The sequence below is a fragment of the Lepidochelys kempii genome, chromosome 12, assembly GCF_965140285.1.
Source record: "Lepidochelys kempii isolate rLepKem1 chromosome 12, rLepKem1.hap1, whole genome shotgun sequence".
NCBI classification, from domain to species: Eukaryota; Metazoa; Chordata; order Testudines; family Cheloniidae; genus Lepidochelys; species Lepidochelys kempii.
The window spans coordinates 41309431-41330531 of NC_136391.1; the positions used below are offsets into that span (position 1 = coordinate 41309431).

The 21101-nt window shown below is 60.8% G+C and overlaps 3 protein-coding genes across 4 annotated transcripts; 1 reads left to right on the forward strand and 2 right to left on the reverse strand.

The window, feature by feature from the left end:
• Nucleotides 1–112: 112 nt before the first annotated feature.
• On the reverse strand, nucleotides 113–2514 carry DERPC (DERPC proline and glycine rich nuclear protein). The gene has a single exon (XM_078848147.1). It carries the CDS (start codon nucleotides 2512–2514, stop codon nucleotides 604–606), a length of 1911 nt encoding a protein of 636 aa, XP_078704273.1. The 3' UTR covers nucleotides 113–603.
• On the reverse strand, nucleotides 2511–7332 carry CHTF8 (chromosome transmission fidelity factor 8). Of its 2 annotated transcripts, XM_073308319.1 has the most exons (5): nucleotides 7197–7332; nucleotides 5148–5249; nucleotides 3277–3313; nucleotides 2907–3024; nucleotides 2511–2735 (listed from the first exon to the last, which is right to left on the reverse strand). In XM_073308319.1, exons 1-5 carry the CDS (start codon nucleotides 7312–7314, stop codon nucleotides 2511–2513), a joined length of 600 nt encoding a protein of 199 aa, XP_073164420.1. In that variant the 5' UTR covers nucleotides 7315–7332. The 2 variants fall into 2 exon arrangements, with proteins under 2 accessions (XP_073164420.1, XP_073164421.1); XM_073308320.1 differs by lacking the exon at nucleotides 5148–5249.
• Nucleotides 7328–20703, forward strand: UTP4 (UTP4 small subunit processome component). Its single transcript, XM_073308315.2, has 17 exons — nucleotides 7328–7386; nucleotides 8389–8554; nucleotides 9487–9678; nucleotides 10639–10723; nucleotides 11395–11484; nucleotides 11900–12111; nucleotides 12483–12654; nucleotides 12757–12848; nucleotides 13344–13440; nucleotides 14378–14442; nucleotides 15387–15509; nucleotides 15814–15973; nucleotides 16450–16556; nucleotides 17479–17574; nucleotides 18185–18370; nucleotides 19110–19220; nucleotides 20499–20703. The coding sequence occupies exons 2-17, from the start codon at nucleotides 8396–8398 to the stop codon at nucleotides 20556–20558; spliced, it is 2007 nt and encodes a 668-aa protein (XP_073164416.2). The 5' UTR covers nucleotides 7328–7386; nucleotides 8389–8395; the 3' UTR covers nucleotides 20559–20703.
• The last annotated feature ends 398 nt before the right edge of the window (nucleotides 20704–21101 follow it).

Consider the following 21101-nt stretch of genomic DNA (forward strand, 5'->3'; position numbering starts at 1 on the left):
CAGTAAAGAGGCTTCAGTGTCTGGAGTGGCCCTGTCCCTCCTGGCTGCGGCAGGGTTGCTGTTCCTCTCCCCACCCCGTGGCGCTGGGATAACACAGACAGTGCAGGCCTACTGACCCTCCTGTCACTTTTATTCAAGGGGCAGCAAGAAGGAACACAAAACCAGAACGAAAAGTCAGTTGGCTCCTGGCTGAGCAAGAAAGGTGATGCCACCTGCTGTGTCCACCAGCAGCTGCGTGGCTGGGGTTACGCCAAGGGGCTGCTTTAGAACGGGCTACTCTGGCTCACTGATCCAGTTCTGAGCACTACTGCCAGACAGAGGAGGTGCGGGCTTCTGGACTCCCCGCTGTGCAGGCAAGGGGCCAGTGCTGGAGTTGCTGGGCCTGAGATCTGCATTCCCTGAGGAGTAGGTCACAAACACACAGTGCTCCACCACGTCTAGGAGGACGAGGGGCTGCTGGCCTATGGCCCCCTGGAGTCCAGAACCGATCAAGGCTCTGGGAAAAGCTGAGACTGTGCTAGGTCCCAGCTTGTTGGCAAGGCAGGTGTCAGGAGTATGTCTGCACTCTTGATCATCTCCCACAGACCCCGGGGCAGGAGAGAATCAGCACCACCGCATCCTGGCTGTGTTGTTAATGGGAGATGGCAATATCCCATTAGGAAAGAGGATAGCTGGCCTAGGGCAGGGAACTGGGTTTGGCCCTAGGGGTCCAGCTGGCCTGGGGCAGGGAGTTGAGTTTGGCCCTAAAGGGCCAGCTGGCCTGGGGCAGGGAGTTGAGTTTGGCCCCTGGGGGCCAGCTGCTTTGGAGAAGGGGACTGGGTTCATGCTCTGGGGCTCACCCACCCTGGGGAAGGGAGTCAGGTTTACACTTTGGGGACCAGCTGTCCTGGGGAAGGGAGACCGACCTAGGGGACCAGTAGGTCTAGTGTCCAGCATGGCAGGCCCCCGTGTGATGCGAGCTGTGTTCATGCCCAGAGAGCTAGTTGTTCTTGGAACTGGAGCTGGGCTCATGCCTAGGAGGCAACCAGCCCTTGGGCTGGAAGCCAGGTTCATGGTCAAGGGTAAGCCAACTCCTGTGATGGTAGCTGGGGTTGCACTTGAGGGGCCTCCCTCCCTTGGAAAGGAGAATGGATTCATAGGTAGGGTGTCAGCTGGTCGAGTGGCGAAGAGGCCAGCTGACCTCAGCATGGGAGCCGGGCTCGGGCCCAGGGCTCCAGTCCCCCTCGGCATGGGAGCTGGGCTCGGGCCTAGGAGGCCACCTGCCCTCACACTGGGAGCTGGACTTCGGCCCAGACCTCCCGTTTCCACTGGGATGGGAGCTGGATTCGGGACCAGGGCTCCAGTGCCCAGTGGGATGGGAGCTGGACTAGTACCAAGGAGGCCACCTGCCCTTGTGATGGGACCTGGGCTAGGGCCCAGGGCTCTGGTCACCATTGGGCCAAGAGCTGGGCTAGGGCCCAGGGCTCTGGTCACCATTGGGCCAAGAGCTGGGCTAGGGCCCAGGGCTCTGGTCACCATTGGGCCAAGAGCTGGGCTAGGGCCCAGGAGGCCACCTGCTGTAGGAATGGGACCTGCTCTGGGGCCCAGGGCGCCGGGCGCCGTCGGGACAGGACCTGCTCTGGGGCCCAGGGCGCCGGGCGCCGTCGGGACAGGACCTGCTCTGGGGCCCAGGGCGCCGGGCGCCGTCGGGACAGGACCTGCTCTGGGGCCCAGGGCGCCGGGCGCCGTCGGGACAGGACCTGCTCTGGGGCCCAGGGCGCCGGGCGCCGTCGGGACAGGACCTGCTCTGGGGCCCAGGGCGCCGGGCGCCGTCGGGACAGGACCTGCTCTGGGGCCCAGGGCGCCGGGCGCCGTCGGGACAGGACCTGCTCTGGGGCCCAGGGCTCCAGTGCCCCTTGGGATGGAAGCCAGACTAGTGCCTAGGAGGCCACCTGCTTTAGGGATGGGAGCTGGGCTGGAGCCCAGGAGCCCACCTGCTCTTGGAAGAGTAGCTGGATTCTGGCCCATTGCACCCATGCCCCTGGGGGTGGAAGTTGGGCTAGTGCCCAGGAGGCCACCTGCCCTTGGGGTGTGAACTGGGCTTGGGCCCAGGAGGCCACCTGCCCTTGGGAGGATAGTTGGGTTCAGGCCCAGGGCTCCCATGCCCCTTGGGATGGGAGTCGGGCTAATGCTCAAGAGGCCACCTGCCCTGGGGAAGGGAACTTGACTTGTGTCTTGAGGTCTGGTCCCCCTTACACCAGGAGCACAGTTCTGGCCCAAGGTCATGGCCCCACCTGACATGGGAGCTGGAGTTGTACCCAAGAGGCCACCAGGCCTTGGGAGGAGAGCCTGGCTCATGTTTTGGAGTCCAACCCCTCTGGGGATGGGAGCTGGACTTATGCCCAGGAGTCCGGATGCTCTAGGGAAGGGAGCTGAGTTTGCCCCCATGGGCCCAGCCCCCTGCCCTCGGGACAGAAGATGGGCTCGTGTCCAGGGGGCAGGACGCTCTCTGGTATGGGGCCGGGGCTCTTTCATACTTTTTTGGGCACGCTGGTAATGATGGGCTTGGGGCGGGTTTTGAAGAGGAGCTTGGTCTTGATCAGAGCGGTCACCAGATAGTGGGCAGCTGCCCCCGTGGGGCCGTGGTCACAGCCGTGCTCGCTGCCACCACGTTTGGTGAGGACGGCGAAGGGCTTCTCCAGGCGCACTACCTTCCCATAAAGAATGTGATGGCCCACGATGAGCACAGGGACCCCCTTGGGAAAGAAGAGATAACAGGCACAGGGTGAGAACCCTGCAGGGACCTGGCTCCTTACCCCTTCCATGAGAAGATGGACATCAGAACCAGGTGCAGCCTTTGTGGGAGTTGACTTGGCAGAGGACTCCCTGCAGCTGCTCTCCCAAGCCTGTAAGGAAAGCTCCCTCACCTCTCTGGTGTAATGCAGGTCTCCCAGGAGGTTTCCAGCCAGTCCGGTGCTGTAGCGAGCCTCAATCTCTCCCTGCAGCTCCATCAGCACCCACTCTGCCAGGCCATCAGCCCCATCACTGAAAGCAAAGGGCTGGGGGTTACAATGTCCTAAGGGTCAAAGGGCCAGGAGGAGGATGTCCAGACAGAGGCTCCACTACAGAAAAATGTGGCAAGCCTGCAAGCTAGGTCCACTAGCTCTCTGGTTACTGCGCAATACCTGGGTTTAGACACTGACCTAGCGCCTTGCTGAAGCGTGTTCAGACCCCAGTGAGACACAAGAAACTGACAACTCCTCACACTAGCACAGGAAGGAGTCATGCCAAACTCACCTGGAAATCACAATCTGCACCATGCTCCGCTTCTCCTCTGCAAAGCGAAGGAGACACAGATTCATCAGCAAATGGGACTGAGGGACCAGGCACCTGGTCTGAACCTCCTAGGCCACTAGTGTCTCACTAGATGAGAAGTGACCACCCAGCTGTACCTGGGGAGGGGAGAAGCCCACTCTCTCCTCACCGCCAAGTCTCACTGTTTGAACCACTTATGGCACAGTCCCCAAGAGACCCTTTGACACAGAGGCTCCCTTGGTGCCCTGATGGGTTGAGCAGCGATTAGTTTGTATTTTACTGCCACCTATTGGCAAACTCAGACAATGTTCCTTTACAGCTACAATGGGTGATGTGTTATTGTTGTGCTCCCCAAAACAGCCAGAGGGAGCCTTCCAGGAGCAGGGAGAGTCATCAAGAACATGGTCTAATGACCTGACTGCAACATTAGCAGGGGGCTGGCACATACCTGATCCTTGAGGTTACACTCCAAGCTACAATATGTTTGTTTGATTGTGACAAACAGCTGAAGAGGCTGGACTACCAGATGGCAAATCCCGTCTGTTGTTGCCAATGAAAATGATCTTGGAACACAAGATCATTTTCACTGGCAACAACAGACGGGATTTGAACACAAGGGCAGACTAGTGACTAACGCGTGGCTCCAGCAGCCCTCTCTTTTACACAACACCACACTGTCTCAAAGCCAGTTTGCTTGGATGGTTGATGTCATGTCAGCAAAGTGCTTAGAAGAGGCAATCTTTAAGTACCTTCTGGATCAACAAGATTGTGTAGTTCCCTTGGCTGTAAATAGTTTGATGCCTGTCTTTTACTTCATTATCGTTAGTATGGTGGGCCCTGGATCCCAACACCCCAGAAGCAGAGCTCAACCAGCCCAGGTCCCACTGCCAACCAGCCCAGACTGTGAAAATTCCCCTGTAAAGCTAGAATTAAACATTATCTTATTATCTATAATTTACTAATTCAGGCAGCCTGAAGTGTGTGATGTGAACTCCCCCAGACTATTCAGCAGTGAAAGCTAGGTCCATGGGAGTTTGCAGGGGAAAGAAATTTGCACTAATATCTCAGACTTCCAAGTATTAATCTCTACAGAGGCTAATTCATCGTTTCTTGAAGATTTATTTATTAGGTTAACTCATAACAATAAAAGACTCTTGCAAATTAAAACTGGAAAAGCTCCTTTTGCTCCAACTGAGTCCATCTCCCAAGGGCCATAGCAGAGCTACTCCAGGCAGGACGTTTTCTCGTGCTTTGTCTGACCTAATTTAAAGTTTCCCAAATGATGAGGTTTCTGCCCCTTCCTTGAGAGTCTTCCACAGCCATATACATCTCACTGTCACTAGCTCTTTCCTTACATTCAACCTAAATTCCCCCTTGCTTAATTTCATCCTATTCCTCCTATGTACATCCGCTTTACTTTCCTATGCAATTTCTATCCCTCCTTGGTGTTTACACTGTTTAGTTACGTGAAGATTTATGTCCCTCACCTTTATTGTCACATAGCGAAGTTAGTTCTTACATTCTTTCCTCATAAATTAATCCCTCCAGCCACTTAATTACTTGTAATTTGTTAATATCTTTTTGACAATTTGGTGTCCAAAATTGAATGGAACATTCCAGGTGTGCTTGCATCAGAGTTGTGTAGAAAGGGGCTATTTTAAAATGATTATTAAAAAATTAAACAGATCTTATAGTACTTTCCATCCTGAATCATTCCAGCCTGCATTACAAATTTTAATTTTTACACAGTGGAATCACAACACAGGCCACTGCAACACAGCCACCTCTTTGGTGGAACACATAGCTGTTTGACTCAATTAGTGGAAATCTTTACTTTCTAAAATGTAACTTACTTTCACAGAATATCCTTATTCCCAAGAAAGGGAGTTCCGTTACTAATAATCCTCCTTTTCTCTGCCTCTTGTTGGCATTTGCTACAGCCAGACGTGAAACTCCTGCATAGAAACACTCCCTGTTTGCAATTGCTCATGAAATATCAGACTCCCAAACCCTCTCATGACCCGCCTCCTATTTAATGCTCCAGTACAGGCATTCTAATCAGGAGCCAACTGTCTCTGCAATGAAACTAAGGTTGTGTGGGGAAATGATACTTCCTGTGGGGACAGTACAAAAAATGGATGTGCCCCATAAAACTCAATCAGTATTGTTATTGGGTCCAAGCAGTGTGCTGGGTGCGCTACAGGCTGCTGTCCTGAGGCATACACAGGCTCAGTGTGACACAGGATAAGGGAGAGCTTTAGACCTCCGTCTGGGAATGGTGGCCATAGGCTGCGCAGAAATTCTCTTCATGCCACACCCCGGTGAGGTTCTACCCAGCTGTACCTTCATGCCTCTGCTCTCCTTCCTGCAGTGTTGCTCAGCCCCCTGCCCCAGCTCCCCTAGCCCTTCCCCCACCACCCTCCCCCATCTTTCCTCAGAGCCCCTCTCTCCATCTCATCCTTCCCCAGAGCCCCTCCCCCAGTCCTTCCCGCCTATCCTTCCCTAGCCCCTCTCCCCCATCTCCCTAGAGCCCCTCTCCCCACCTCATCCTTCCCCAGAGCCCCTCCCCCAGCCCTTCCCCAGAGCCCCTTCCCTAGCCCCTCTCCCCCATCTCCCTAGAGCCCCTCCCCCCACCTCATCCTTTTCCAGAGCCGCTTCACTAGCCCCTCCCCCACCAGTTCCCCATAACCCCTCCCCCAGCGCCCCTTCACTAGCTCCTCCCTCCCCATCTCCCTAGAGCCCCTCTCCCCACCTCATCCTTCCCCAGAGCCCCTCCCCCAGCCCTTCCCCAGAGCCCCTTCCTTAGCCCCTCTCCCCCATCTCCCTAGAGCCCCTCCCCCACCTCATCCTTCCCCAGAGCCCCTCCCCCAGCCCTTCCCTAGAGCCCCTTCCCTAGCCCCTCTCCCCCATCTCCCTAGAGCCCCTCCCCCCACCTCATCCTTCCCCAGAGCCCCTCCCCCAGCCCTTCCCTAGAGCCCCTTCCCTAACCCCTCTCCCCCATCTCCCTAGAGCCCCTCCCCCACCTCATCCTTCCCCAGAGCCCCTCCCCCAGCCCTTCCCTAGAGCCCCTTCCCTAGCCCCTCTCCCCCATCTCCCTAGAGCCCCTCCCCCACCTCATCCTTCCCCAGAGCCCCTCCCCCAGCCCTTCCCCAGAGCCCCTTCCCTAGCCCCTCTCCCCCATCTCCCTAGAGCCCCTCCCCCCACCTCATCCTTCCCCAGAGCCCCTCCCCCAGCCCTTCCCTAGAGCCCCTTCCCTAGCCCCTCTCCCTAGAGCCCCTCCCCCCACCTCATCCTTCCCCAGAGCCCCTCCCCCAGCCCTTCCCTAGAGCCCCTTCCCTAGCCCCTCTCCCCCATCTCCCTAGAGCCCCTCCCCCCACCTCATCCTTCCCCAGAGCCCCTTCCCTAGCCCCTCTCCCCCATCTCCCTAGAGCCCCTCCCCCCACCTCATCCTTCCCCAGAGCCTCTCCCCCAGCCCTTCCCTAGAGCCCCTTCACTAGCCCCTCTCCCCCATCTCCCTAGAGCCCCTCCCCCCACCTCATCCTTCCCCAGAGCCCCTCCCCCAGCCCTTCCCTAGCCCCTCTCCCCCATCTCCCTAGAGCCCCTCCCCCCACCTCATCCTTCCCCAGAGCCCCTCCCCCAGCCCTTCCCTAGAGCCCCTTCCCTAGCCCCTCTCCCCCATCTCCCTAGAGCCCCTCCCCCCACCTCATCCTTCCCCAGAGCCCCTCCCCCAGCCCTTCCCTAGAGCCCCTTCACTAGCCCCTCTCCCCCATCTCCCTAGAGCCCCTCCCCCACCTCATCCTTCCCCAGAGCCCCTCCCCCAGCCCCTCCCCCACCCGTTCAGTACCCGCGCCCTCCATCACCCCTGTACCCCCGCCCCTCGCCCCAGGGTCCCTCGTCCCGACCTGCAGGAGGGGCCGTCGACGCAGCAGGCCCTGGCGAGGGAGCAGGGGCTGCCTGGTCTCCCGGCAACAACCGAACCTCCCGCCGCTGCGCACTTCCGCCCGGCCGGACGCTTCCCATCGCTTCCGGTTCCGGGGCGCGCACGTGGGGAGGAGCTGGAGGAGGCGGGGCGCGCCGGAGCCGGAGCCGCGGGTGAGGGGCTGCGGGCGGCGGGAGCGAGGCCGGGAGAACCGCTCCTTCCCGCGCGGGGCGAGAGCCGGGCCGGGGGACCAGCGGGGGGGGCGGGCCGGGTCGGGGGGGGGACCAGCGGGGGGGGCAGGACGGGGGCCGGGTCGGGACCAGCGGGGGGGGCAGGACGGGGGTCGGGTCGGGTCGGGGCCGGGGGGGACCAGCGGGGGGGGCAGGACGGGGGCCGGGTCGGGACCAGCGGGGGGGCAGACCGGGGGCCGGGGCAGGACGGGTCGGGGCCGGGGGGGGACCAGCGGGGGGGCAGGCCGGGGGGCCGGGTCGGGGCCGGGGGGGACCAGCGGGGGGGCAGGCCGGGGGGCCGGGTCGGGGCCGGGGGGGACCAGCGGGGGGGCAGGCCGGGGGGCCGGGTCGGGGCCGGGGGGGACCAGCGGGGGGGCAGGCCGGGGGCCGGGGGGGGACCAGCGGGGGGGCAGGCCGGGTCGGGGCCAGGGGGGACCAGCGGGGGGGCAGGCCGGGGGCCGGGGCAGGCCGGGGGCCGGGGGGGACCAGCGGGGGGCAGGCCGGGGGCCGGGGGGGACCAGCGGGGGGGCAGGCCGGGGCAGGACGGGTCGGGGCCAGGGGGGACCAGCGGGGGGGCAGGCCGGGGGCCGGGGCAGGCCGGGCCGGGGGGGACCAGCGGGGGGCAGGCCGGGGGCCGGGGGGGGACCAGCGGGGGGGCAGACCGGGGGCCGGGGCAGGACGGGTCGGGGCCGGGGGGGGACCAGCGGGGGGGCGGGCCGGGTCGGGGCCGGGGGGGACCAGCGGGGGGGCAGGCCGGGTCGGGGCCGGGGGGGACCAGCGGGGGGGCGGGCCGGGGGCCGGGGCAGGTCAGGACGGGGCGGGGACCAGCGGGTGGGGGCAAACCAGGGGTGGGTCAGGACGGGGCGAGGGGACCGACGGGGGGTCACAAGGGGAGGAGGAGCCGGAGCTGGGACCTGCCCTGATCCCCTGCCCACCTCTTCGCAGGGGCGGGATGGGGGAGTTCCAGGTGCACCGGGTGCGGTTCTTCGCCTACGTGCCCGCGGGGATCCGCTGCGTGGCCCACAGCCCCCGCTCCGCCCGCCTCGCCCTGGCCCGCACGAACGGCGCCCTCGAGGTCTACAACTTCGCTGCGAACTACTTCCAGGAAAAGGTAACGGGCCACCCGGAGCCTCCGGTAAATCCATGGGCAGCTGCTGCTGGAAAGTATGGGGCAGCCCCCACCCAGAGCTGTCATCCCGGCCCGACTCCAGCCCGGTACTTTGGGGAGAGAATCGGGGGCCTGAGCGCCCACTGGTGCGTGCATGGGTCTGGGAGAGGGTCCTAGGGCTGCAGCCCCCCCACACCTCCCCAAAGCAGGATGCCGGCCCCCAGCAGCTCTAGGATTTCAGTGCTTGCTTTGATTTCACCTGCTTGGCCCCTAGACGAAGCCTGGGCTCCGGGTGCACCCTGAGCAGGCAGCTGTCACCATTGCCAAGTGTGCAGCACAGTGCTGAGCAGCGGTTAGTGTCACTGGCTTGGTTGTGCTTCAGCATCTCGCTCGCTATGGAACACGGGTCTCCTCAGCTAACCAAGCACCCCCCTGCATTGGCTGAGACTTCATAGAGGGATGGGAATGGATCATTCCTGACCCCCCAAAACCCTTGGGGTAATGGAGAAGTCAGATACGTGCCCGAGGGAGGGCCTGGGAGCTGCTCAGGGTGCTGTGCTGCGGCTGATTCAACGATACATGCTGGCCCAGGGTACAGTGGCTTTGCTGATCTTGCCATGCGTTAGGGGCGAGGGAGGAGCTTGGGGCTGTCCCAGCAGACAGCGCTGTAGAGAAGGGTGCAGCTGTACTGACTGCCTGGGAGTGGCTAACCTCCACTAGCTAGTGTATAGGGAACAGTGGAGGGGCACTTACTGGGGGCGTTCTCAGCCCTGGCCCTCCCATTGGGGATTGAGGTAGGGGAAATCTATAGGAGCAGAGGGTGGGGGACACAAAATGAGACTTTTTCCTTATATGGTGCTCAGACCTGGGCTGTCTGAGCCCGGGTAGGCTCTAGGGGAAGCAGGATGGTGTGATTCATCTGTGCATCTTTTCAGGGTATCCCAGGCCATGAGACGAGATCCACAGAGGCGCTGTGCTGGGCAGCCGGAGATCGGCTCTTCGGAGCAGGCCTGGGTGGAGACATCAGCGAGTATGATTTAGAGAAGCTGCGAGTCAAGTACTCCCTGGATGGCTTTGGAGGCCCTATCTGGAGCATGGCGGCTGATCCCAGTGGCACTGAGCTGGCAGTGAGTACCTCTGGCTGAAAACTCCCAGGGAAGCCTGCCAGCTCTGTAGCTTGGCTCTGCCACTGGGCCAGGATGTCACTTCTGGGGCTGCTGGCCTATGGAGTGGATGAGGTCTACCTCCGTTGCTGCTGCTCCCAACTAGCCAGCTCCCTTGTGTTCTGAAACCCATGTGCGTACTCGGATTGTCTTTGGTGGCTACGCTCCTGTCCAGCAGCACGAGGCGTGGTGGACTGGGTCTGTGCCAGGCAAAGGGACTGCTTGGTGCGAGACGCAGACAGTACTGAGATTAGGGGAGGGGGAGAATCATACACGTTGGTGGGGGGAGTGATGGAGCGGGGACTGCAGAATCTTCTTCCCCCTGTCATGGGTGGGTGTGCAGAGCCCCTTCCCACTACCACAGACCCCAGTGTGGGGTAGGGATTGTGGGGCTCCCTTCCCCCCCCCCCACTGCTGGTAGCTGATGGGCTGTGAGCAGTGCATCAGTGGGGGGGGGCATCATAGTTGAGTTGTGGTGAGATGTGCCCAGGAGGCCCAAGGGCAGTTTGCTCTCAGAACTACTTCAGTGCAGAGTTCGGGCTGCCCAGCCCCAGGCTCTTCCAGAACGCAGAAGGGGCTGAACGTAAACCTCTGACAAGCAGGGAACAGAGTTGTGGTAAAGCCCTAGCTCTTCCCCTTGTGGAGATGGAGGTAAAGGAGTTTGGTGTGCTATGCAATACTCCTCACCAGACAGTGGGGCAGGCTGGGCTGGCAGTACGGAGCAGTCCTGGCCTTACTGGGTCGCTGTGCCAAGCACTTTATTGTGCTGGGAGCTGGAACTGAATTTGCTTCTGAGCTTCCATGTTCAGGCAACTGGGGAGCCTGTCACTGCCTGCCCTTGGCAGCAGACAGGTGGCACATGAGCCAAATAAGGGCGTTAATTATCTCTCTCGTGTTGTCTCCTCGCTCGCCTGCCCTCCATAGGTTGGCTGTGAGGATGGGTCAGTGAAGCTTTTCCAAGTCTTGCCTGATAAAATCCAGTTTGAGAGGAGCCTGGACCGGCAGAAAGGTAGATTTGACGGGGACAGAGCAGGGCAGAGGCTGATGGGGAGAGCTTTGGTTGGGGGGAGTGGTGGAAGGGAGGCTACAGAATCTACTTCCTGCTTTCTTTAAATGCCCCAAGCCTGGTCCTCCACAGCTGTCTCTGAAGCCTGCCCCGCCCGCCCTGCGTCAGCCGTGGGACTTGCGTTTCTGCATTCCAAAGAAGCACCTTAGATGAGTTGAATCTGCTCCAGGTGGGACCCACTGCCACCAGGGGAGCCCTCCAGAAGCCCCACACTGAGCAGCAGGAGTCGCAGCCTGCCCTCTTTCCCCAGTCAGGTGCCCATGGATGGGGCCTTGTGAGCAGAGGGCAGTTAGAAGGGACAGTGTGGTCACTCAGGAGTCCAGGATGTGGGTGTGGTGAAGGGGAGGCTGGTGCGCACCTCTCTGAGAGAAACATGCCAGCCTCCCTTGGATCTCGCTGGCCCTACTTCTGAACTGTCTTCCAGCATAGGTTGTCTCAGCCCTGTACACTCACCCCCATTGGGAAGGCACAGTGCCTTCTATTTGTGTGGCACTCCGAGGCATGAGACTGCAAGGCAATCGCTGAGCGCAGGCTTGCAGTGAAGGTTGGGGGTGAGGGGCATTGGTCTGGGTTGGCTCATGTGAGGTCTTCTTCCCTGCTGTGTAATTCTCTAGGGCGTGTCATGTCCCTCTCCTGGCATCCCTCTGGGACCCGCATTGCTGTTGGCTCCATTGACCTTCTCCGAGTCTTTGACGTCAAATCAGGTGACTAGGAGCGTCCAGCAGAGGTATAAGTGGGGAGTGTTAGCGTCCAGGTGCCCCTGAGTGCTGGATGTGCTGGTGGGCTGTCCCATGAGCACCTGCTGTCCATGTGGGCCATGTGCTCACCCTCCAACTCCTGCGGCCTTGCTGCTGACTCCCTTCCCCCAGCAGAGTCCAACAGCAGCAGACGGAGCCAGCTGTGCCCTGTGGACTCCAGGCCAGGTGGGGTTGCTGGTCCACATACCGGGCATTTCTGATGCAGCTGAATGGGGCTTCTGAGCCATGGAGGAGAGAGGCTCAGGGCCTGGCATATCTGTCATGTTAGCGAGGGGCCCAGCTCACGCACCCTGCCCCCACCCTGAGCTGTAAGCCCCCCATCTCCTCTCACCTCTGCTATCCGGGGTTGTCTGTTTCACAGGCCATGCCATCCAGCGGATCCTGGTGGACCGGCGCCTGCGGGGGCTTTACAGCTGCGAGTGCGTGGTGTGGAGTGTGGCGTTCCTGTCCAACGGCACCATCGTCAGCTCCGATTCGGTGGGGAAAGTGCAGTTCTGGGACTCAGAGAAAGGAACACTCCTGGAGACCCACCCGGTCAGCAGCTCGGCTGTTCTGTGTCTCGCTGTGTCAGAGGTAGGAGGGGCCTGGCGGCTCCTGGGTGGCCCTGTGCGTGGGCTGGGCAGAGGGGTGGTGACTATGTGGGCTCTGCGCAGGGACGCTAGTAATCTGGGATCTCACCCTTTATCTGCAGCATCCTCTGTGACACTGGCTGACCCAGAGCGGCTTGGCCAGGAGCCATCCCCACCTTGTTAAAGGGCACTGCAGGCTGCTGGGGTGGATGTCGCCCTGGCTGATGGCGGCTGGGAGCTCACCCATCTCCCACCCTCTTGGGCCAGCATGGAAGGAGCTGTTGGGCTCTGTCCAGTACCTAGTGGGATGGGGGTTCACATCCCCACCCTTCGCTGTGGGCACGGCGAGTGATGGCTGTTTGGTTTCTTCCCCAGGAGGAAGACAGCATCGTGGTGGGCACCTCGGAGGGGGCAGTGTACCAGTTCCAGCTGCTGCCAGTGAAGTGGGGCAGTGCTGAGAGCAAGTGGGTGCGGACAAAGCCTTTCCAGCATCACACCCATGATGTGCGGGCCGTGGCACATAGCGCGACAGCACTCATCTCTGGAGGTACGGGCCGAGGAAGCTGCACCAGCCTAGAAGGGGGGCTCTGATCTCTCCTGGGCTTGGCTCAGCACAGTTTAGCCACCTGGGTGTCTCCTCCTCTTTCAGGCCTGGATGCCCAGCTGGTGATCCGCCCGCTCATGGAGAAGATGCATGGAAAGGGCTATGATGCTGCCCTCCGGAAATTCACCTTCCCCCACGTAAGTGCCACGCCTTGTGAGCTCTGCCTCGGTAGCCCCGCTCACCAGGTCCCCTTGCTGGAGCCACCGACTCCCGTTTGCTTTGGGGTCCCCAGAAATGCGGGCCTGTGTCACTCATGCTCTTGGGATTGCTCCATGCCGGGCCCTTCCCTGTTGGAGAGGAAGCCTGGTCCTTTTTCACCCTTTCTGGTTCCAGTGGGGTCACCGTGTGTGTGCTGGCTGGGGAGTCCCATCGCTGGGGGCGGCCCGTGCCTCTTGCTGAGATGCTGGGGAGAATGGGCATCAGAATGTGCTGAGTGACAGTCTGGCCGGCTTCCCACATGCCATGCACTGATCCTGTGGCATCTGGGTGCCCATCGCTGCAGGGGGTTCTGCACCCATAAATAGGAGCTGTGCATGCTGGTCTCTCTAACCGTCCGGCCTCCGGCCTGGCTTGCCTCGCCCTGCCCTGTTACCCAGGGGCCTCATAACCGTCTGACTGTTGGTTGGTTGCAGCGACGCCTTGTCTCGTGCGCTAAGAAGGCCGGGCTCCTCCTCTTCCAGTTCCCCCAACACCTGGAGCTCTGGAGACTCGGAGCCACCAATTCTGCAGGTAAGACCACATGAGGGCTTCCAAGTGCTGATTGAAAACCGAATCTGTCCTTGGGATCTGGCAGAGTGAAGTGCCCAAAAGGGAATTTCTAGCAAATCCATGAAACGAGTCCAGTGCAATTCCTAAGGGACGAGTGTCCATGCCACCAACCCCCTCCACCCCTGCGGTATCTAACCGGCCCCCTCTTGGCAGCCTTAGCAGAGAGGGCAACGATGGCTGTGCCATGCCAGCATGGCCCGCAGGAAGTGTCCACCGCTGTCTGTGTCTCGAGTGTGTCAGTCTTCAGCAGATGAGTCCAGTCTGAAAAGGGTTCCAAAAAGAGAATGCTCCTGGTCTAGGAAGTTGAGATGTAGTTTTGTGATTGGAGGGTCAAAGAGCCCCTGCCTTGGCCCCGCTGGGACTCCCAGAGCCTGGGAGGGGCCTGAATGGGTTGGCTCCAGCGTAACCTCTTGCCTGTGAATCAGCTGTTTCAGCCACGTGCAGGGGCCTGGGTAGCATCCTGACAAGTGACACTCGGAAGTATTCCCCACTCGGGGCACAGGCGGGGAGGCTGGTACCACTCCCCTCTCTTGCTTGCACATGGCCAAGCAGCAATCATGTGCTGCCCATGTAAAACCACTGTACTCAATGTCACTCGACACACCGAATCCCTGGCGTGCTAGCTTGTGTCACGGGGGTTGGCACAAGTGCTGGGAATGATTCAGTGGAGTTTAGTGTGGGAGAGCTGAGCCATGGGGTGGACACCTCTCTGGGCAAAGCTCCCCGCTCCTGCTACGGAATCTGTTCCCGGCATCTTGTGGGAGGAGCTGGGAGTGCTGGGTTCAGGCCAGGACGGATCATCAGCAAGTCTCTCCCCGTCTGTGCTGTGGGGGGGGTCAGGGGTCACCCGAGCTCCTGGAACATTGTCTGCACTAAGTGCTCTTGATCCTTCTCCCAGGGAAGGATGGCGACATCCTGCCAGTTTCCCGTGCCCCGGAGCACTTGCTGCAGCTGAAGAGCAAGGTAAGGCTGAGCAGCCTCTCCAGACGGGTGCCACCTCCCCATTGCCCTGGTGGCTGGGCCTGGCCTAGGCCCCCGCTGTCCCCAGCTATAAGTTTTCACATGTGCTCTGCCTGCCTGGCCAGATCCCTGTGTGCAGGGGCGCCCGGGGTAGCGTGAGAGTTACAGGAGCGTTGGAGAGAATAAGAGTGTGGCTTGGCCCCTGAGTGAGCCTTGCCCGCCCTGTGGTCTCCCTGGCCCAGGGCACTTCCAAGGCGCTGGCGGATGCTGTGAGGCAGGAGCCCTGTGCTACCGGCCTGTTCTCTCGGAGCCCCGCTGGCTCCCGCTGCACTGCGCTCCCTCATGGCCATGTCTGCTGTCAAGCCCCACTGGGTACGGGAGCTAGAGGGCGCAGAGGGGGCTTTCCCGGCTGCCGCAGGCTCGCTGGGGGCTGTCCGCACTGAGGTGCGGAAATGAGCTTCCTGCTGTGCCCATGGCTCAGCCATAGGGGGCAGGTTGGGGGCTGGAACGCTCTGCACAGCGCATCCGGCTCTGACAGCAAGGGGAGACCCGTGTGATGGGGAAGGCAGGCCCCTGCCATCCCACTGGCAGCTCTCGCTCCCTGGACGGCCCTGCCTACTCCCTCTTGCTGGGATGAGCTGCAGCTGATTTGTCTGGTTAATGTGCGTCCTGGTCCCAGAGGGACCCAGCATGTGACAGACCCACAGTGAAAGGCAGACGCACCCCACGCTCCCCAGGATGTGTGCGGGAAAGCATGGCTGCTATGGGACTCCTTCCCGTGGGGAGAGTCCCTCTGACCTCCGCAGTGCAGTTCTGCTGGCAGCCGTTCTCAACTGTTAAATGAGGGTGCCCATCTGCGTGGGGGGGTGCAGGTAAAATGAGGGCTAAAACAGAGGGTGGCCTGCTGGTCTGGCCAACCCAGCCTCGGCACTCTGTGTGGTTCCCAGGGCCCCGAGCACATCTGCTGCAGCTGCATCTCGCTGTGCGGCAGCTGGATCGCGTATTCCACGGCCTCCAGGCTTCATCTGCACAGAGTGCACTGGGAGAACGGCAGCGTCAGCCTCAAGAGGGTGAGTATAGGCCCTGCTGTCGAGGGCTAAGCCTGGGTGTGGGGGCTTGTTCCTCTCTGATCCGTTCTGCCCTGACTGACCGTTGCTGATGTCCCAGTGATGGGGCGGCATTAGCGTGGGTTCTGTGGGGTTGCGAGGTGTGTGATGGAGTGGGGGAGGGGAGACAGCGATGGGAAGGGAAGGACCTCAGTCCAGTGCCCCTTTGTAGCGAGCTGGAGGGCCACGGAGCCCTGAGCAGTGGGCGTGACCTTGCCATCTGCATCTAGGAGGTGAGCGCTGACTCTGCTCTCCTGCCCTCTCCAAGGTCTCCAAGGTGCCCAAGCTGCTGAGCTCCGCCCACCAGCTCCTGTGCTCTGCTGACTCCACCAGTCTGTTTGTGGCCTCTGATCAGGGTGCCGTTCATGTCCTCAAGCTCCTGGAGCCAGGGAGCTGCGGGCACCTGCAGACCCTCCGCCCAAACTCAGGTAGGCGCTCCCTGCAGGTCCTGGGTGGCTGCAGGCTGGAGCAAATTTCAAAGGATCCCCAGCTCTTCCCAAACCTGTGTCTGTGGCAGTAGGGTAGGCTAGCCCTGGGCAGAGCCATTCCAGCCCCACTGCCTTCCCTGGGGCTCTGCTGGTGGGGGGCATTTTTCCCCCCAAGGGAGCCTGTGAACTCCTACCCCCCATTTGAGATGCCCAGAGTGCCCTGGAGCCCCTTGCCCCTGAAATGGAGCGTGTTTCGTCCACACTCCCTCGGACTCTGCCGGGTTTGCCCCCCAATCTGCCCCCAGTGCAGCCTGGGGCCCTGATGTGACCTCTGCAGAAGAGCCTGGTGGGGGACAGCGATCCCCTATGGCTTTGGACGGGGGTTGGATTTGGGGTGCCTTCAAGTGCCCTGCACCTCCATGGGCGCTAGAGAGGAAACAGTGCTGAGCAGTGCGGCCGCTCTGACTCTCCTGCAGGGAGCGCCGAGGCTGTGTACCTGCTGGCAGCGAGCGCGGACGGGGACTGGCTGGCTGCTGCTGGTGGCGACTGGGAAATCAACATCTACAGCCTCAGACAGTTCAAGGTGAGGGCAGCGGCCGTAGAGAGCTGAGGGACGGGTGCCTCCTGTGGTGGGAGGGTGAACCTGAATGTGGTTCATAGCCTACGGGGGTCAGCCGTCGCCGGGAGACCGGCCGGCTTGGTGCATGGGCTCCTTTGGGGCGCTTTAGCTCAGTGGTTTTCAAAATTTTTTAATGGCAACCCAGTTGAAGAAAATTGTTGAAGTCTGTGTCGCAACGGAGCTGGGGATGACGGGTTTGGGGTGCAGGAGGGGGTCAGGGCTCTGGGTTGGGGGTGCAGGCTCTGGGGTGGGGCTGGGGATGAGGGGTTTGGGGTGCAGGAGGGGGCTCCGGATTTGACGGGGGGGGTCGTGGGGTGCATACTTACCTCCGGCGGCTCCCTGTCAGCGGTGCAGCAGGGGTGCTAAGGCAGGCTTCCCGGCCGTCCTGGCACCATGGACCGCGCTGTGCCCTGGAAGTGGCCAGCAGTAGGTCCAGCTCCTAGGCAGAGGTACACAAACGGCTCTGTGCAGCGCTCTCTTGCAGGCACACCCCACCCCCCCAGCTCCCATTGGCCGGTGCTCGGGACGGGGGCAGTGCACAGAGTCCTGTGCCTGCCCCGCATAGGAGCCGCACCTGTGCTGCTGGCTGCTTCCGGGGCGCAGTGCGGTGTCAGAACAGTTAGGAACTAGCCTGCCTTAGCTGGGCAGCACCGCTCATGGGACTTCTAACGGCCCGGTCAGCGGTGCTGACCAGAGCTGCCGTGACCCAGTGCCTTCCATTGTTTGAAAACCACTGCTCTAGCTGCATTGCTCCCTTCTAGAGGGCCGAATCCTGGGAGTCTCTGCTGCAATCCTGTGTGCATTGCAGCTCGGACTGATCAGACACAGCGAGCCTGGCCTTTCAGTCCCGCCGATTTCCGTATCTCACCTGGTTTTCTCTTCTCAGCTCCACTGTACAGTGCCCGCGTACAACTGCGCCGTGACTGCCCTGGCCATTCACCCCGTGACCAATAACCTCGTCATCACCCACTCGGACCAGCAGGTAGGAGCTTTCCGCTGGGTCTCGTCTCCTGCACAGGCTTCCCACTCTCGCCTGCTGCTTTGCTTCCTGTTAACTGCCCGTGCTTGGGTAATACGGACTCCATCCCCCCATGGCCCTGGGGTCAGGAAGGTGGGCGCCATGCCTGCCATCAGAGTTCATCCCATGCGTCCAGGCTGTCAGGAATGAATGCACCCATTAGACTGGTTTGTGGGCTGCCATTGCAGTCGCTGGAGTCCCGGTTTTGGGACGTTGGTATTTACCAGCCGCAGCCCGGATGTGAAGTTGGCAATGTCTGATGTCAACCCCCTGTGACAGGGAACTCTTCCCACTGTGGGCACCATCCTTCTCGCTGCCAGCAGAGCGGTTTGGGGCTGGACTAGCCGGGACAGGGCACCAGTCACCTCAGTCCTGCAGGGGATGCTGGGTCAGGTCAGCCCGGGCTGTGGGGAGGTGGAGCAGCCAGAGGTTCCTGTAGCTTTACACTGAGGTTGGTGCTGACTGCTCATCTGGGCTCAGGGGCAGGGCGGAGGAGAGCCTTGGCCAGGGGTATGTCCGTCTGTCTCTGTGGCTGTAATCCTGCTTCTCCCTGCCCTGCCCTTGTGCTCTGCAGGTGTTTGAGTTCAGCATCCCCGACAGAGAATACACCACGTGGAGCAGGAAGGTGCAGCAGCATGGGCTGCATAAGGGTTGGCTGGAGCGGGACACGCCCATCACCCATATCACCTTTAACCCCAAGCAACCAGCGCACATCCTCCTCCATGATACACACATGTTCTGCGTCCTCGACAAGTCACTGGTGAGCGCTGGCCCTGGGTCACTTCTGGGAAGCAGCTTGTTGTACAAGGCGGAGAGAGCGGGGAAAGCAGTTCTGCCAGTGAGGGCCTTGCCCCGCTGGACGTCTGATCAAGGGACGTTCCCTGGAGCGCAAGGCGATGGGCATCCCTGGGGGTGTACAGCTGCATGACAGCTCTTGTGACTTGCACAAGCTGCTTTGTTAGCAATGGCCGAGTCTGTCGTGGCGGCTGGGACATCCTGGCTGTCTGGGAAGGGGAGTGCGGCAGGGTGGGGTGCAGGGGCGTGTGTGGCGTGCGTCCCCACGTGTGCTTTCCCGATACCTTCTGAAGCGGCTCTTGTAGCTGCTGATGGTGCTCGGCCTTGGGGTGGCCGGCCGTGCCCTGGCAGGCCTGGGGCTGTCACATGGGACGTGAGCGTGCCGGTTGGTTTGGGAGGGGTGGTGTGCTGAGCGTGCACCTGCACAATACAGGGGCTTGTCCTGTCGTGCGCAGGATGGGGAGCGCTCCCCATTAGCGGCCCCCCTTTAGCATCGCCTGTGCCAATGAACGGCTCCCCGAGGGGCTTTGATCTTGATAGAACGGCTGTGTCTGTGTGCTCGGCCTGTCCCCCCAAAGCAACGCCCCCCCCGAGAGGATCCTTTGTTGGGTGGGAGCAGCGGGAGGAATGGACCAAACGAAGGGATGGGGGGCTCTGTGGAATCCCTGGAAGGCTGAGGCACACAGTGTGGGCTTTCTCCCCAGCCTCTCCCCGACGATGCAACCCCCCTGATGAATCAGACTACCTTGAAGCAACTCTCGGAGAAGGCCAGGCGGGGCTATGCTCATGCCTTCAAGATCTGCAAAAAGTACCAGGTGAGTGTGCGAATGTGAGGGCCACCTGTGGCGAGGGATGGATGGCTGCCTGCTGGGCCCACAGCTCATCCCTGCACCCTGATACGGGAGCCAGGAGAGCTTTTCCTTGTGCTGAAGCTCGTGCATGTGTGCTGGGAGGCACTGCGCTGCACCTCTTCCCTAGTGGGATGTTTACGCCCCGGGGGACTAATGCCAGAGCTGCGATTCCAGGCTAGCAAGATCAGCCCAGGCTAGCAAGATCAGCCCCTGGGTGCCCTGCCAGCTGGATGGCTCGGGAAACAGCAGGGTGGTGCCAGAAAGCTGAACTTGATGCCCATGGGTTTTGGGGTAGATGTCACGGCTACTGCAGCTGGCTGACACATGGAGGTTGGAGCAGGCTGGATACACCTGTTCCTTGTCAGTCAGTGGAGGGAGGTGTGAGATCTGTTGTTGGAGGAGGACTGGGGCTGTCTAGTTCCTGAACTCCCCCAGGGTCAGTCAGTTCTCGCAGGGGCCGTGATGCTGATGGGATAGCGCCCCCACTGCCAGCCATGGGAGTCGTGTGTAACTCTCCCTCCCTCCCTCCCTCCTGCAGGGTCTTGGGCAGTTGTGGCAGATGCTCAACTTCCCCAGGGTCTGGTACTGTGTTGGAGCTGCTTCTGTTAGATGTTCTGACAAGGTTGTGGCTTAACTCTGAGCAGCCCCTACCCCCAGCTGCAGCTGATCCAGACCAATTCTTCTGCCTGCCTGGGTGCCTCCTGCTGAGAGGGCCTGAGACCGCTCTTGTGCCCAGGTGTTTGTGGCCTGAAATCTCTCATGCTTGGGAGGGGTATGGGAGTGGTATTCCTCTTCTTTCAGCTCCTCCCCAGCAGTACAGACCTCTGTGATCTCCCGGGCTCGCTTACCAGCTGCTGGGGGTGCATTTCTATGAAGCAGCATCCCTTCTGCCTGCTCATCGCACAGACCTCTTGAGCCAAGCCAGAGCTGCCTTGCTGGAGGCTGGTCACTACGGAGCAATATGTGCCCATCCCTTTGACCTTACACAACAGTAGGTTGAGAGGACTTGATTTGAGGTTATGGGGCTGCCTGGTGTAGGGAACTGCAGGGTTTCAGAGGCTCTTAGGCTGACGGCTGCAGAGGAGCGCGCTGCTCCTGTTCCTGAACCCTGTGGCTAGGAACTGGTAGGGCTGCTGGAGAGTTGATCCATGTTACTGCAGAGGCTCCGGGATGCATTCGTCAGAGCTGCTTATGCTGTTCCCAGAAGAGCTTTAGTCTTGTCTCCCTCTTCCTGCCCTGCAGCCCCTGTTGTTTGTGGACCTGCTGGAGGAGGGCTCCCTGGTGGTGTGGAGCGGCCCCTGATGGACATCAAGACACAGCTGCCCCCACCCGTCCAACAGAAGAAGTTTGGCACCTAAGAGTGAAGCTGGGTGCTCTGCCCATGGAGACTCTTCGTACTGTTGCTTCCCTGAGGACACTCGTAATAATAAATCCCAGCTGTTCTGTAGGGCTGTGCTGTCGAATCTCCTCTGACCAGATGGGCTCCCTGCTTTCCTAGCAACCGAGATGGCTCTAAGGTCAGGTTCCAAAGAAGGGATGTGTGCTGGAGGCATGGGCCCCTGGGGCTTCTCTCATCCCCATCCAATCCAGCAGAGGCTGGACCTGATCCCAGGCCCCACTTCCTGGAGGGTTACAGCAATCTCTCCCCCTTTTTGGTAATCGCAGACCCCGGGCTCGCGGTTGGCATTGGCTGTGTTACTCTAGGTGGGGCACTCTTCCTGCGGCACTGACAACCAGCAGCAGGGCTGGTTCGTGGGCACTGGTGGGTCTCAGTCTGATCCCAGAACTGAGACTGGAAAGGAACTCTTCTCACCATCTATTACTGCTGTTTAATGGGGACAGCAG